Here is a 16633-nt window from a genome sequence, read left to right as displayed (position 1 = left end):
GGTACCTACCAGGGCTCAACAGACAAAAGTGGGCTTTGCTTGTGTTTGCTGCTGGACCCAGGACAGCCTACAGACACGGGTGCACACCAAAGCCACAGACCGGAGAGCAGGCAGGAAGCGGGACGATGGCTGGTCTTGGGGTACCCTCAGGATGCAGAGTTCAGGGCTGTAAGGGAAGGAGCCAAGGAAGAGAGAGGGAGAGGGGAGGTGGGGGAAGGAGAGGGTGGGGGTGAGGGCGGGAGGGGAGAGCAAGGAGAACGAGCCTGAGGACGGGGCCCTGAGGAAAGGAAGGCCACGCGTGAGAGGGTGCCGCGGGGCGGGCGCGGAGGCGGGGCGGCGGCAGCGGGCAGGCGGCGGGCGGCGCTGTCAGTGCGAGGCGGCGAGTGGAATGCAGCGGCCCGAGGCCTGGCCACGTCCGCACCCGGGGGAGGGGGCCGCGGCGGCCCAGGTCGGGGGCCCAGCGCCGCCTGCTCAAGCTGGGGAGCCCTCGGGGCTGCGGGTACGGAGCGGGCGGGCGCGGGGGTCCCGGGCGGCGGAGCTGGGCCGGGACGGAGCATGGTGGGGGAGCAGCCAACTCAGAACTCGCTCAGTCGGTGGCTGGGAACTTTGTATCACTCCTTGACCGGCTCCAGGCCCGGGGAGAAAAAGTTCGTCCCGGCGCCGACCGGCAAGGAGGCCTGTCCTGACTGGGCTGAAGTTTTGGGTCCATTTGGAGCGGGGGTGGCGGGTGAGTTGCGATTCCGCGGGGAGGGTAAGGAGTGGCCTGTCCGTCCCAGACTCGGCTCCCATCGCCGGCGGGTGATGGGCATGCTTCTGGAGCCCACCCGGGCCAGGGCCTGGGGGCATGCTGAGAGCGCAAGTCCAGCCCGGCCGGGGATCAGCTGGAAGGAGGAGGCTCGGCCCACTGTCCCCCCCGGCCCAGGTTCTGTGATACACTCCGACTCGGGCTCTGGAGCAGTCAGTGCATGACAGAACTTGGGCCCGGAAGGACCTTCTGCACCCAACGGGCACAGCCCCCACTAGGGCCTGCAGTGGAACATCTGCCTGGGAGTGGGCACCTGGGTTGGCTCATGTGGCACAGGGTTGGGTAGAAGGAGCTGTGGACCTTGAGGGCTGGGGTTGCTGGAGCCTGAGGATGTATCCTAGGCCAGCCCATGGATACATCAGGGGCCAAACAGAACTCTTCTCCCTGGTGTCAGTTGCAGGAACCTTCCCTCTACACCATCAAGGCTGTTTTCATCCTAGATAATGACGGGCGCCGGCTGCTGGCTAAGGTAACATCTGACCCCACCCGTGAGGGGCACAGTTCCCACCCAGCTGACACTCCTGTCTTAGGAGAAACTCCACTGTGATCTTTGACTCAGGGCGGCTCAGCTTAGACCCCTCCAGAGGTCCTTCTCATCCTCCTGCCTTGTCAAGATGCTGCTCTCTGAAGTGAGGTGTCTCCTCTTTTTCTACTCATGCACCCTGAAGTGTTTTCTCATCATTCTGCTACTGGCCAGTTGGACCTGGGCCTGGGAAAGTTCTGCCTAATGGGTCAGTGGAGTGTTGAGCCTGTGACTCAGGAGTCTTAGTCCCCAAACCCCCAAACAAGCTCTTTTGTTCTTTGGGGTTTGTCTCTAAACCTCCTCAAAACCTCCACTTTTGTTCTACAGCTTGGTAAACACTAAGGATTTAGTCTAAGGAGTCTAAGGATTTAGAACCAGATGGGATTTTAGAGACTGTATAATCCAACTCTTTAATTTTGCAGATGAAGAAAATGAGGTGTAGAGAAGCTAAGTAAGTTGACTGAGGTCACAAGTATTAATATCCTAACAGATCCAAACTCAGGTTTTACTTATTACTTAATTTTTTCACTTCTCCCATTTCACAGGTTTCACAGACAAACTCAGGTTTCTTGACATGAAGCTCAAGGTGGTTTTCACTGTACCCCCCATTCAATTATCTGGCATCTATCCTAGCAAACATGGCCTGAGCGAACCAAACTAAAATAATCCAAAAATAAATTTTTACTGTTGACACAATTAATTGTTGTGGAGCTGTAGCATCTGCATTAGCTATGAAGTGCATTATAAGGCCAGCCGCAGTGGCTGATCCTCCCAGCACTTTGGGAGACTCAGGCGGGTGGATCGCTTGAGCCCGGGAGTGCCAGACCAGCCTGGGCAACAAGGCAAAACCCAATCTCTACAAAAAAAAAAAAAAAAAAATCCAGGTGTGGTGGTATGTGCCTGTAGTTCCAGCAACTTGGGAAGCAGAAGTGGGAGGATCACCTGAGCCTGAGAGGTTGAGGCTGCAGTGAGCCATGATAGAGCTACTGGACTTCAGTCTGGGTGACAGAGTGAGACGTCATCTCAAAAAATAGATTTTCTGTTTGTTTGTTTGGAGCTGAAACTTACTTGTTTTTATGACATTCAAATAAACTTTTTCACCACAGCAGCGGACAATAGGGAGACAGCTAATCTGCTTGCAGATTGAGTACTAAGTGGCAAAATCCACATCCAGAAAACTGAAAACTGAACTGACCATACCTTGCCCTAGCAGATGGTCACAGGTGGATCAGCAAGGCCAAAGGTTCTTGCTCCCTACGGATTAAGAAACTGAGTCAGAGAGGCTCACCATTCCCAAACAAAAAATGTTAATTTAGTTATGGGATATGTGCCAGTAATTATTTCTTAGATATTTAATCTTCACTATAACCCTGTCTGCAGTCAGACCATCCTTAGTGCTGAAATCCAGCTTTGGCCTCACAACTGCGAGATGTTGGGGAACTTACCTGACTTCTTTATTTTTTTGAAACAGAGTCTCACTCTGTCACCAGGCTGGAGTGCAGCAGTGCAATCTTGGCTTACTGCAACCTCTGCCTTCTGGGTTCAAGCAATTCTCCTGCTTCAGCCTCCCAAGTAGCTGGGACCACAGGTGCAGACCACCACAGCCAGCTAATTTTTATATTTTTAGTAGAGACAGGGTTTCACCATGTTGGCCAGAATGGTCTCAATCTCTTGACCTTGAGATCCACCCACCTTGGCCTCCCAAAGTGCTGGGTTTACAGGCGTGAGCCACCACACCCGGCCGTTACCTGGCTTCTTGATGCCCCACTTTCCCGATCTGTGTAATGGGGATAATAAAGTAGCTGTCGTTATGATTGTTATTGTTTTAAAAAGACTCCTGGCTGGGCGTGGTGGCTCACACCTGTAATCCTAGCACTTTGGGAGGCTGAGGTGGGTGGATCACCTGAGGTCAGGAGTTCAAGACCAGCCTGACCAATATGGTGAAACCCCGTCTTTAAAAAAAATAAAAAATAAAAAATAAATAAATAAGACTCCTGGTTTTGCTATAGACTCAGGGTGCTGTAGAATTAGTGTGCCCTAGAGATCACATCAGTCCTTAGCATGCTGAACATCTGCTGAATATACAACATCCTTTAAGAAACCAGGAGACTCCAAAAGTAGGCCTCAATATCCCTCTACTTTTTGGGACTTTCTTTGCTTAGAATTTGTTTTGGAAGAAGTAGTGAACCAGCAGGCCTAGGGTGCAGTAATGGGCAGATGGGGCAGGGACACAGAATCCCGCTTGCCCAGCACCCACTATTTCCTGCCCCCCCTCCCCGGCTCCAGGGAGGAGCCAGTCTGTGTGGAAAGCTATGGCCCCTTCTCCTTCCCTTTCTCATAGTATTATGATGACACATTCCCCTCCATGAAGGAGCAGATGGTTTTTGAGAAAAATGTCTTCAACAAGACCAGCCGGACTGACAGTAAGTGTCCCCCTCTTCCTCCACCAGACTCTCAGATGCACATTGATCTTCTCCATCTGGACACATCTGTCCTGTTAGCCTTGCACACCCACAGGCCATTTCCCTTTCTTTTTTTTTTTTTTTTTTTTTTTTTTTTTGAGACGGAGTTTCGCTCTTGTTACCCAGGCTGGAGTGCAATGGCGCGATCTCGGCTCACCGCAACCTCCGCCTCCCGGGTTCAGGCAATTCTCCTGCCCCAGCCTCCTGAGTCGCTGGGATTACAGGCACGAGCCACCACGCCCAGCTAATTTTTTGTATTTTTAGTAGAGGCGGGGTTTCACCATGTTGACCAGGATGGTCTCGATCTCTTGACCTCGTGATCCACCCGCCTCGGCCTCCCACAGTGCTGGGATTACAGGCTTGAGCCACCGCGCCCGGCCCCATTTCCCTTTCTTTAGTGGCTTTTTGTCCTCTCCTTCCCAGTTGTTCTCCACTCCCTGTCACTCTCCAATCCCCCCACCCAACCCTGAGCATCCCCAGACCTCTCTCTAGCTGAGGAAGCAAATAGTGTTGGGGCCCCAACATGGATCTGGTCCCAAGGTGCTGTACAGGGTGGGAGTGTGGGCAGGAGGTCAACTGGTCAACAACTGGGCTTGTTGCCTCCTTGGCCTGAGGCAGTCCCTAGAAATAGAGTAGCAGATAAGGGGAAGGACACAAGGCAGCCTAATGGTAGTGTCCCTAGTGCTGGTCTTTCCAAGGGTTCCATAGAAAGGGGAGAAGGAAATAAGAGGAGAGGCACAGAGTCATAGATAAGGAGGCGGGGCTAGGCTGGGACCAGGCAAGGTGGCCAGGACTGAAAGCTCCCTCCACTTCTAGGTGAGATTGCATTTTTCGGGGGCATGACCATCGTCTACAAGAACAGCATTGACCTCTTCCTATACGTGGTGGGCTCATCCTACGAGAATGAGGTGAATTCAGGAGGTTGGGTCAATGAGGGTCTATGGGGAAGTGGCCTAGAATCTGGGCTTGAGGCTGGACCCTGGAGGCTCACCATTGGACTGTCCTTGGCTCCATGGGGTAGAGGGGGGCAGCCAGAAGGGTTCTTTCTGGGACAGTGTGTTATCCTCTATGCCCCTTAGTTTCCTTGGGAACCAGGAATGAGGTCATCACTTCCTCTGCAGGGAGGCTTTGTCCTTCTTAAACTTAACTAGAGAAGGATACACTCAATGTCTCCCAGTGGAGAACCCCAGTTTCCCAGCCCAGACACAGGGAAGTTCCTTCTAATGTCACACTGCAGTCAGTCTCCAGCCCAGGCTCTGAAAAGGGAGCATTCTCCATTGTTGCCCACACAGGTGGTCTCCAAGGGCTTCTTTTGACCTTCTCAGCCTCAAGCTCTCTTGTTTTCCTCCTCCCATATCTGCCCATCCCAGCTGATGCTCATGGCTGTTCTCACCTGCCTGTTTGAGTCTCTGAGCCACATGTTAAGGTGAGTGAGGTTCTCTGCCCTCCAAGGACCCATCCCCCAGTCCCTGATATGTCACAGGGCCCTTCCTCCCTGTTTTTCTCCTGAAGTCCCCAAAAGACTAAGATAATCCAAAAAGAAAAGTCCATAGTCGATACAATGAACTGAAGTAGGGCTATGCTATAACATCTAACCTGGTTGTGAAATGCATTTGGGGTTCTGTGGCGGGTGCTGAGGTGTCAAGGTCCAAAGTGTAGGAAGTTGGACAAGGTGGGGTGCAAGTAAGCAGAACTGCCCTCTGCTCAGGAATGCCTTGCATGGGCTCTGTGCTCACTACCCTTCGCATTCTCCTTTCCATTCCTTGTTTGGTAAGGGGTAAATGAGGCAGTCTTTGGAGAGTGGGGTTGGCCTCACCTAGGCAGGAACTCAGTTCCTCCCAGCCACAGGGAGGCTCAGAGTTTGTGTCCACCTTCAGGAAGAACGTGGAGAAGCGCTGGTTGCTGGAGAACATGGATGGAGCCTTCTTGGTGCTGGACGAGATTGTGGATGGCGGGTAAGGAGGGGATGGTCAGGGACACTCACAGCAGCAGTGCCTTTGAGAGTCATCAGCCCCAGATGGCACCCAGCATGGCCAGAAGTCTGACCAACTTCTCACTCCCTCCCCCTGCATATTTCCAGGGATCCCATTCCCCCACCCCTTCCCCTTACTAGTGCCCCACTCATGAAGATGGAAGTTGATTTCAATGTTAGCCACAGTCAAGCCAAACAAGACAATAACCTGATGTCAAAGTATGGCAGACTGTTGAATAGGCAGGGTTTGGGATTTTCCCCAAACCCTGCCTATTCAAGAGTCTCCAATGCCCAGGGGAAGCACAGATTCTGGCCCTCTCTGTAAGGACTTCAGACAGTCCTACCAGCCCCACACCTCCCACTCTTAGGGCTCAATTCCAACACCAGTTAGATGCGTGATCTGGATCAATTACTGACTCCCCAAGCCTTACTTTCTCCATCTTTAAGATGGGGATAATAAGGGATTGTGGGGATGAAATGAGAAGATACATGTGAAATTTGTGGTTCTCGTTCAATAAATGTTGCCTCCTATTGGTATGCTAGTATATTCTTAGGAAACTAGGAGCACTTTAAAGAAAAGTTGGTTCGTGAATTTCCATCAGGGGATCAATATTCAGGTAGAAAAAAAGAAGTTCTGGGCCGGGCGCGGTGGCTCACGCCTGTAATCCCAGCACTTTGGGAGGCCAAGGCGGGTGGATCACGAGGTCAAGAGATCGAGACCATCCTGGTCAACAAAATGAAACCCTGTCTCTACTAAAAATACAAAAATTAGCAGGGTATGGTGGCACACACCTGTAGTCCCAGCTACTCAGGAGGCTGAGGCAGGAGAATTGCTTGAACCCAGGAGGCAGAGACTGCGGTGAGCCGAGATTGCGCCATTGCACTCCAGCCTGGGTAACAAGAATGAAACTCTGTCCCAAAAAAAAAAAAAAAAATTCTGGCTCTGGAACAAAGGATAATAGAAACTTTTGAGCACTTTAGAAACATACATGCCTCTATCATTAGATCTTTTTTTTTTTTTTTGAGACAGAGTCTCCCTCTTGTTGCCCAGGCTGGAGTGCAATGGCACCATTTCAGCTCACTGCAAACTCCACCTCCCAGGTTCAAGCGATTCCCCTGCCTCAGCCTCCCGAGCAGCTGGGATTACAGGCATGTGCTACCACGCCCAGCTAATTTTGTATTTTTAGTTAGAGACAGGGTTTCTCTATGCTGGTCAGGCTGGTCTTGAGCTCCTGACCTCAGGTGATCCACCTGCCTTGGCCTCCCAAAGTGCTGGGATTATAGGCTTGAACCACCATGCCTGGCTGCTATTACATCATTTTATAGATTAGGAAACAGGCCCAAAGGTTCAAGTGACATGCCAGAGGTCACTCACATAGCTAAGGAGTGGTGAGGCCAAGATCTAAAACCCACGTGCATGGTTCCAGGGGTTGTGCTCTTTCCATGGCACTGTACTGAACTGCCTGGGGCACTAAGGAATGTTCCCTCTCTATAGCCATTAACTGCCTGCTACTGCTAGGCCTCCTGCAGATTTCTGGAACTCAAAAGGGAGTAGGGTAAGGCCAGGTTTGGTGGAGCCAGAAGCATAGACAATTTGGTGAACTCTCTTGAAGGAAAACTTTACACAAACACACACAAAACTACAAATGCAAAACGAGAGGCAGGGCTCTGGATGGCTTGTGCAAAGGAGGATGCCTGAGGTGTAAGCTTCACAAGCTTCCTGTCTTTGCCTCGGAGGAGCTCACAGTTTCCTGCCAAGAAAAACTGGGGAAGCGCCAGTCAGGAGACAACGCCTAAACTGGAGCCTTGGCCTGGGATGCTCTGTCTCTATGGATTACAGGACCTCTGGTTAGGGAGCCTGGGGCAGGGGGTGCCCAGCCCAAGGATGGGACCTGGAAGAGGCTACCAAGAAATGTCATTTCCAGCAATTTGGTAAAAAAAAGAAAAACAAAGCTTCTGGCCTGGAGGAGCCTCACTGGGTAAGAAGGTGCACTCAGATCCTGTCATCTTTGTCCTGCCACAGTGACAGGCTCTCACACCCATGTACCCTACATGTACATACCCCCAAGGCCTCATGAAGGAGTGCCTGCTCTCTGAGAAAAGCTACAATATTTGGGTCTATCAAAAGGGAAGTTTTTTTTTGTTTTTTTTTTTTTTTGAGATGTTGAGATGGAGTCGCACTCTGTCGCCCACGCTAGAGTGCAGTGGTGCGATCTCAGCTCACTGCAACCTTCACCTCCCGGGTTCACGCAATTCTCCTGCCTCAGCCTCCTGAGTAGCTGGGATTACAGGTGTGTGCTACCACACCTGGCTGATTTTTGTACTTTTAGTAGAGACAGGGTTTTGCCATGTTGGCCAGGCTGGTCTTGAACTCCTGACCTCAGGTGATTCGCCCATCTCAGCCTCCCAAAGTGTTGGAATTACAGGCATGAGCCACCATGCCCAGCCTTAAAAACAAAACAAAACAAAACAAAACAAAACCTTAAAAATGTTTAAAGTTAAAAAAAAAAAAAAAAAAAGGGAAGAAGTTGGGTGGATGCTTACTTTTGGATTTTCATTTCTTTTATGTAGGGCGTGACCCCATGCCATAAAGTAACAGTACAACAAATTAAGAACCCCCAGGGCCTTCCTTTCTAAGTCTTTTCACAGGAATCCACCCCTAAACCCAGAAAGTGAAGTAAAATTTCAAGAGCTCCTGAGTTTTGAGAGTCCCTGCTTTTGACAGCCTGATTGTTCTAGACCAAACTGTTACCCACTTTCAAAGATTTTGCCCAGGGATGACAAAGCATGTGGATCACTGGGTTGAAGCATCAGGGAATCAGAGCTGAGGCCCCTACATGCTGAGAGAGAGTTCTGACTTGAGGGCTATCAGTGGGAAGGAACCTGGAAGGTGGAGATGTTGCAGGATGCCTAGGGGGAGAGAAGAGGTTTGATAAGATGTTGCAGGATGCATAGGGAGAGGGAAGAGGGAAGAGGTTTGTTGCAGGATGCACAGGGAAAGGGGAGGATCGTGCCACTGATTTGCCTCCTGTTTTTTATCTCATCTTGTAGTGTGATTCTGGAGAGTGACCCTCAGCAAGTGATCCAGAAGGTGAATTTTAGGGTAAGAGTCTTCCTGCATGTCCCCTTACTCTTCTAGGCTGCCCTTCCTGTCCTCCCTGGGCACAGGGCTACCAGGGCCTAGATGGTAGAAGCCCAAGCTCCTCTAGCAGAAGCCAACCACTGGGCTGATAAACTTCTTAGGGGTGGGATGAGCAGTGGAGTGGGGGTGGTGGTGGGATGTCAGTTAATGGAAGAGATCTTCCTGTCCTTTCCCCAGCTAGGAGCACAAGTACCTCACCTCTTTCCTGGTGGGAAGTATAGACTAGGGAAATAAATACACCCTCAAAGAGGCACCAGGTGCCTGCCCTGGCCTTGAGGTTGGAGGTCAGGGGTATGGATAGAACCTCCCTGCCTTGTTTGGCTTTCTCATGTCTGGATGAAACCTTCCTTCCCATCTTCCCTTACCCTCTATGCACCATAGCAGAATCCCAGGGGTCCTGGCTTCCAAATGATAGGCTGCAGGACTTCTACTAACCAGTGACACAGATGCAGCCTTGAATCACCCTAACCACTGCACCACCTCACCCATTCCCCAAAGCCCCTTTCACCTCCCTGACCTAGACCCTCACCCTGGTCCGACTCCACCCTTTGACTCTGTTTCCTTACAGGCAGATGATGGCGGCTTGACTGAACAGAGTGTGACCCAGGTAGGCCCTCCTGTGTCTACCTTGGCTAGAAATGGTCTAGAGAAATACGAGGAGCAGAGCATCCTAGGGGGACCCAGTAGGGCTATCAAGGCTGAAAAACCAGGGGTGCAGAAGGGAAGGGATGAGGCGGTGACAGGTCATATCTTGGAGAGACTCACTGGAGGCCTCTGGCTCTCCAAGTGGGGGGCGCTGGGCACTAATGGATGAATGGGTGTGTTACTATTAGCCCACCTCCTCTCCTGGCTTGGTTTAGTTAGATTGAAACTGGGATGAGCTGCCTACTTTGGAGATGGCTGGGTCACTTGTCTCCTCAAAAAATCTGGGAACTCAGGCCTCTGATGCACTCTCTACCCAAACCTGGAAATGGTACCAAATAGGAGTTTGGCTCCTAAACCCTGTCCTTGCCATTTAGAGTGCACACTGGGATTGTTAAAGGACTCTCAGACCCATGATAGGATCTGACTTTTCCCACTCATTACTTGTCACCTTGCCCGTGAATGACCTGGCTATGGAAGAACCTGCCACAACCCTGCACGGTCCTATCTGGAGGTGCATGCGGAGTGGGAGGCCGGGGGATGTTCCAGGCTCTGAGGCCTGATCAGTTCCCCAACTGCACAAACTTCCTGCTACTTCAGGCTGACTGTCTTGACCTCTCTTCTGTCTGCCTGCAGGTCTCTCTGCTCAGACTAATCCTGCTTGTATGGAACTTCCCGCCCTGGCACTAACTCCTCGTGCTGTGGTGGCCCTGCCGAGATGAGCCTGTGCTGTCTCATGTAGAGCCCCAGGTGTGGTGCCCACTTTCCCGCACTGCCCTTGGCGTTCACTCTGCCTTGCCCTCCCCTCTGATTCCCCATGTTTCCTCATACCATGCTGGAATGAATGCAGCTGCAAAGCAATTTTCAGGGTGGAAAAAGGGTAGGGAGTAATAAGCAGAACAGATAAGCCTGCAGGTGTGGCCGGGCATGGTGGCTCATGTCTGTAATCCCAGCACTTTGGGAGGCCAAGGCGGGTGGATCATGAGGTCAGGAGTTCAAGACCGGCCTGGCCAAGATAGTGAAACCCCATCTCTACTAAAAAAAAAAAAAAAAATTAGCCAGGTGTGGTGGTGTGCACCTGTAATCCCAGCTACTTGGGAGGCTGAGGCAGAGAAATTGCTTGAACCTGGAAGGCGAAGACTGCAGTGAGCCAAGATTGTGCCATTGCACTCCAGCCTGGGCAAAAGAGTGACTCCGTCACACACACACACACACACACACACACACACACACACACACACAGAAAGAACACTGGTGCTTGTGGAAGTCATCCCAGGGTACATGTTCCACCATACCATCTAAAGCTGGGTGACCTAGGGCAAGTTACTCAACCTCTCTGGGCCTCATATAATAGCAGAACCCTCCCCATGGAGTTATGAGAATTCAGTGAGCCAATACATGGCAAGCTCTTAGCAGGCTCCACGCACGCTCTTAGCAGGAGCTAACACAAGCTGAATAACCATCAGTATTTTTCCAAAGGGAGAAAGAATGAAAACATAGCTTTTTTTTTTTTTTTTTTTTTTTGAGATGGAGTCTTGCTCTGTCGCCCAGGCTGGAGTGCAGTGGCATGATCTTGGCTCACTGCAACCTCTGCCTCCCCAGTTCAAGTGATTCTCCTGCCTCAGTCTCCCAAGTAGCTGGGACTACAGGTGCACACCACCATGCCCGGCTAATTTTTGTATTTCTATTAGAGACAGGCTTTCATCATGTTGGTCAGGCTGGTCTTGATCTTCTGACCTTGTGATCCACCCGCCTGGGCCTCCCAAAGTGCTGGGATTACAGGCCTGAGCCACCACGCCCAGCCAAAAACAGCACTGTAAATAGAATTCTTGAGTAAAAACCAAGGAAGCTGCAGGTAGCCAATGCGGGATAAAATCAGGAGAAAGTTAGATTCTGGCTAGGAGAATCAGGCGAACCCTAAGCCACTGTCCCCAGGAGAGGAGGGAGACTGTGCAGGAGGAGACATAGTGTTCCCTCCTTCTCTGGAAAGAAATGAGGCTGAGTGGCTGGAGGGACAATCTGAGGGACACACCTGGAGTCTCGTCCGCCTCTCCCGCTTTGGTATTGCGCATGCGTGTGTGCACTTGTACTGATCTGTGTAAGCACTGGGCTGAGACTTTCCGCTGCAGGGCCTGGGAGTGCACACAGCTGAGAGCAGGCACCCCATGACAGGGTCTGGCCAGCCACCCTTTGCCAGCTGTGCCACATCAGCAGAAGTTGGGGTGGGGTGTTGAGGACACATTGCCAGCCATGGCCAGAGCTAAGGGTTTGCTGAGGCGTCTGAGCACAGGGAGTGTCAGACCTGGGCCCCGTCTCCACCTGGACCTGGCACCGTGGGCGGGAACTCTTATGCCATGACAAGGGGAAGACAAGGCTGCTGCCACACCCACGCTGCAGATGCAGGAGCCAGAGGTTTGGCAGGCTTGGCCCTGAGGTGGGAGCTGGCTGCAGCCAGTTTGGTCTGCCCTTTCTGAGGGAGGGTTGGCCCAGTTTAAGCCAAGTGGAGACAAGCTGCTGCCACCTAGTGACTAGGGGTTGCAGGGACGCTTGGGAAAGGTGGGCTGTGGACCTCCTCCCCATGACTGTGTGTGGAGGCATTTGACATTCTTAATTCTCTCTCAACCTCCCCCACTCCAGGTTATTCAGTCCGCCAAGGAACAAATTAAATGGTCGTTGTTGAAATGAAGGCTGTGGATTCAAGGCTTCCTGCCCTCCAGACCATTTCCCCACTCCTGGCAACAGCCCAAAGATCCCAGGGTCAGGAGAGACCCCTCTGCATCCCCAGGCTCCTCCCAGAACTGACTCCTAAGGTCTCCAGCCATGGATTCTGAAATGCAAAAATCTGGCCTCAGCGGAGTCACCTCTTCTCATTGCCCCGGCCTTAACTCATACCCTAGGCATTCCTGGCCCCAGGGCCCTAATAAACCTGCTTTTGTCTTCTGCCTTGGGTCTCCTTATCTCTTGGCCTCAGAAGTGTGTGTGTTCAGATAAGGGCTCCTGCACTTTCTGTGGCCCAACATAGGGATATCCAGTACGGGGGGGGGGGGGCATGTCCCTGTGGTTGTGTGATTGGGGAGAGATGTGGGACAAGGGAAAGGGAACTATTTAACACGTGAGGGGGTGCGACGCTGATACCACAGAGCCCTATGTGTGGCGTATACTGCCAGGTAGGGGAGGGCAAAACATGGTACCTCTATTTTGCGGTGCAGAACATACATGATGGCTCCGCTGGGGATTCCTTGAGTCACTTTGTCCATTCCCAGCCTCCAGAAGGGAAAGGAGTAAGGCTTTCTCTGAACAAACCGAGGAACAGCGTGGCTATTTTTCTTGGCATGCCTGGAACCGTGGAAATCCTATCCTGGCATACACCCTGGGCACTACAGCTCTCTGCAAGCTTGCGGGTGGTGGGGGCGAGTGAGCATGGTCAGCCCCCACCGTGCACATGTGTCCTGAGCACCCAGTGCGCTGCAGGGGGTGTGAAGAATTGCAGGTCCGGAGGGAGAGGAGGGCGGAGGGGTGTCCCAGGGACAAACGAGAAGGATGGAAATGTATAGCCTTTGTGGGCGACGCGACTTCCTTTCTCTGTCGTCGTTCCAGAATGTTCTCTGACGCGTACACTTTCTGCGTCCCTGTAAATGCGTCCCCGAGCTTGTCTAGCGTGGCGTCCCGGGACAGCTCGTTTCCCTTGATGCTTTGCGGTCTGCGGCTGGCAACTCACGCTCCACCCCGGCCCCATCCCTCGCGGGCGCGCAAGACCACGAGAAGTCCCGCCCCAGGAAAGCATCCGCGGTCCTTTGGCGCCACCTGCAGGGATAGATGGGAAACGCGCTCCCGCCGGGGCAGCTCCGCTGACTAACTCCGCCCCTAGGGCGGGCCCGACTCCGGCTCCTGAGAGTGTCTAGCTCTTTTCCAACACAGGCGACAGGGCGTTGCCCCAGCAACCTAAACGCGTGACCCACCCTGCTAGTTCCGCGCCAGCGTGGGCACAGGAATTTCAGCGAGAAAGAAAAAGTGGCTAGCCGTGGATGTTAATAGAAGTTGTCCCTGCGGCTTTCAAATCCTACATTATAAAACTGTCCAATTAAGATTGGACACTTAGCCTGTAATCCCAGCACTTTGGGAGGCAGGGGCGGGCGGATCACAAGGTCAAAAGATCAAGACCATCTTGGCCAACATGGTAAAACCCTGTTTCTACTAAAAATACGAAAATTAGCTGGGCGTGGTGGCGTGCGCATGTGTCTCAGCTACTCCGGAGGCCGAGGCAGGAGACTTGCTTGAACCCGGGAGGTGTGAGATTGTGCCACTCCACTCCAGCCTGGTGACAGAGCTAGACTCTGTCTCAAAAAAGAAAGATTGGACATTTATAACGGGCTTGACTACTTCTGTAATTAGAGAAAATGGTAAATATATAGTTATGTAAACATTTACATTGTAAGAGCTGGGTGTATAACTCATCCCAGTAAATAATGCAAAATGGCAACTCTTGAAAGGGGTGGAAAAAAAAGAGTATTCGGTTAAATTCCTTGGAGTTCAGGAGCTAGTGTGGCAACAAAGGAGACATTTTCCATAAATATTTTGGCAAATACGCGGCCACACCCAGGGCTTGACTCCCTTCACCACCCTTAAGCGACCACAAGGAGGGAGGGGCAAATGCGCTTCCTGGCAAAGCGGTCCTGCTCGCCTCGGCCCTGACATTCCAGTGTAGCAGGGACGGGAATGGAAAGGGGCAGGCAGGAGCCCGGCCTTCACGCAAACTGGCTCACCGAATCCTGTGAATTACGCGGTGCTCTTCCCATTTTACGGAGGGGAACACTGAGGCCCTGAAAGGTTGAAGTGTTTGGTGCAGTTTCCGCAGCAGTTCAGGTGGCTTTCTCACGCCTCCCTGCCCTAGGCCCATCCGAACCCCTGGCCCACACAAGAACCGTACTGGGTTCAAAGGAATGAGCTGAAGGGGCGTGGCAATGCCGAGAGGCGACCCGAAAGGTGTCCTCGTCTGCGGTGGCGGAGGGACTGCGGGGAGCGGCGGTGCTGCGAAGCAGCCGACGGACCCACGCCGCGGCGGAGAGGACCGCGCAGAGCGGGCTGTGCAGCACCGGGAGAAGTGCCGAGAGGGCCGGCAGGGAGGGGCGCTGCCCCTTCCCGAGGACCCCGAGTTTGCAGGCCCAGCTTTCTGGGGGCTGAGGCGGAGACCCCGCTGGAGGTGGAGGGCCGTGGGCTGCTTTGCCCCCAGCCCACGTGGCACCCGCAGCCCGACAAGGCCGCCAGGACGGCAAGCCTGGCCAGCCACCCAGAGTCCTGCCGGCTGGCACCGGCTTCCTCCAGACGTCATTAGCGCTGCCACAGGCTGGAGCCGGCAGGCGCGGAGGGGAGCGCGGAGGACTGGGTTTCGGGAGGGGTTGCCGACGGTTCCGGGCGGGGCCCGAGCGCCGACAGGGCCTGCCTTCCTGTCAGTCTCCCGCCATCCCCAGGGCCCCTCTGCATCTTTCTGCATTCCTCCACCCGCTTGCCCTCGTGAGCGACCCTGCGGGCCCCAAGTGTATAAGAGAAGGGGGCCTCAGGGCGCCTTCTTTCCTCCAGCAGAATGGGCACCAGGGCATGTCTGAAACCCAGACCCCAGGAGCCAGGGCCCAGCCAGAAGCAACGCACAGAAACAGCGGCCCCAGGGCTCTGGCGCGGACAGGACGCCAGCAACACGCAGACCCAACCCGGGGCGCAGAAGTAGTGCAACCAGGCCCTCGGACCCCTTTTATACCACTTAGAGCTCCGCGCGCCCCCTGCCTTCCAGCTATTGGCTGGCAGGAGGGCAGGGCTGGTCGGGTTGGCTGGCATCCAGGCGGTGATGGATGGCTCCCCGCTGGCGGGACCGCAGCCTGGCTGGGTGCTTTGCAGGGCTGCAGAGATTGGCGGGGGTGGGGCCAGCCAGGCCTGGGGGTGGGGTGCAGGGGGATGAGGAGGACATGGCCTGAGGCTCAAATTTTCGGTGTCCTTAACCACCCTTTAAAACTTCATTATAGGCCGGGCGCGGTGGCTCCCAGCACTTTGGGAGGCCGAGGCGGGTGGATCACGAGGTCAAGAGATCGAGACCATCCTGGTCAACATGGTGAAACCCGTCTCTACTAAAAAAATACAAAAAATCAGCTGGGCATGGTGGCACGTGCCTGTAATCCCAGCTACTCAGGAGGCTGAGGCAGGAGAATTGCCTGAACCCAGGAGGCAGAGGTTGCGGTGAGCCGAGATCGCGCCATTGCACTCCAGCCTGGGTAACATGAGTGAAATTCCGTCTCAAAAAAAAAAAAAACTTCATTATATAGCGGGAAAAAAAAAATCTTACCTCTAAATTCCCCTTAGGTACCCTTTAACTTTGCAGGCCCATTCAGGTAATGTTGAACAAGTTACCCAAAACAGACTGGGCACAACCCTACAGACCTCCATTTATTTCCAATTTGGGTCTCATTCATTCAACAATATTTGTTTGTTGATTCGTTCATTCAAATATTTGAGTGTTTGCCATAAGCCAGGCACTGGAGAAAGACAGTGAGAGAGAGACTGATTCGACCCGCAGAGGGGTGAGGGTGGAGGGCTAAAAGACAGGAAGGGATTTAAGAGATATTTGAAGGTAGAAACGCCTTTTTAGCACTGAAATGTCCTTTGATGTGATGGGAAAAAAAGAAGGTAGAAATGCCTTCTAAAATCAAATTATGTTCTATATCTTGATCTGAGTATTAGTAAAAAGTCACAGAATTTACACTTAAAATATGTGCTCTTGGCCGGGTGCGGTGGCTCAAGCCCGTAATCCCAGCACTTTGGGAGGCCAAGGTGGGCTGATCACCAGGTCAGGAGATTGAGACCATGCTGGCTAGCACGGTGAAACCTCATCTCTACTAAAAATACAAAAAATTAGCCGGACATGGTGGCACACGCCACCTGAGCTACTCGGGAGGCTGAGGCAGGAGAATTGCTTGAACCCCGGAGGCAGAGGTTGCAGTGAGCCGAGATCACGTCATTGCACTCCAGTGTGAATGACAGAGCTAGACGCCATCTCAAAAAAAAAAAAAAAAAAAAAGTGCTCTTTCCTGTAGGTAAGTCA

General features: G+C 52.8%; 1 protein-coding gene across 3 annotated transcripts; it reads left to right on the top strand.

The window, feature by feature from the left end:
* Positions 1 to 353: 353 nt before the first annotated feature.
* COPZ2 (COPI coat complex subunit zeta 2) lies at positions 354 to 12490 on the top strand. 3 transcript variants are annotated; one of them, XR_004269551.1, is made up of 10 exons: positions 354 to 499; positions 1200 to 1274; positions 3670 to 3751; positions 4607 to 4698; positions 5161 to 5216; positions 5668 to 5745; positions 8814 to 8865; positions 9473 to 9511; positions 10183 to 10296; positions 12184 to 12490. XR_004269551.1 is itself a non-coding variant. In XM_032279866.1 (9 exons), the coding sequence occupies exons 1-9, from the start codon at positions 389 to 391 to the stop codon at positions 12229 to 12231; spliced, it is 633 nt and encodes a 210-aa protein (XP_032135757.1). In that variant the 5' UTR covers positions 354 to 388; the 3' UTR covers positions 12232 to 12490. The 3 variants fall into 3 exon arrangements, 1 of the variants encoding a protein (XP_032135757.1); XR_004269552.1 differs by lacking the exon at positions 1200 to 1274; XM_032279866.1 differs by lacking the exon at positions 10183 to 10296.
* Positions 12491 to 16633: the final 4143 nt, after the last annotated feature.

Source organism: Sapajus apella, unplaced genomic scaffold (genome assembly GCF_009761245.1).
Source record: "Sapajus apella isolate SASKATOON/1434 unplaced genomic scaffold, GSC_monkey_1.0 scaffold12, whole genome shotgun sequence".
Classification (NCBI taxonomy): domain Eukaryota; kingdom Metazoa; phylum Chordata; class Mammalia; order Primates; family Cebidae; genus Sapajus; species Sapajus apella.
Note: the sequence above shows the minus strand (reverse complement) of the source record. Positions and strands in the feature narration are given on the sequence as shown.

Coding starts and splice junctions, on each gene's coding strand:
- COPZ2 (XM_032279866.1), top strand. CDS start 389: ATGCAGCGGCCCGAGGCCTGGCCACGTCCGCACCCGGGGGAGGGGGCC. Junction 4,699..5,160: donor GCTCATCCTACGAGAATGAG/GTGAATTCAGGA, acceptor TGCCCATCCCAG/CTGATGCTCATGGCTGTTCT. Junction 9,512..12,183: donor CTGAACAGAGTGTGACCCAG/GTAGGCCCTCCT, acceptor CCCCCACTCCAG/GTTATTCAGTCCGCCAAGGA.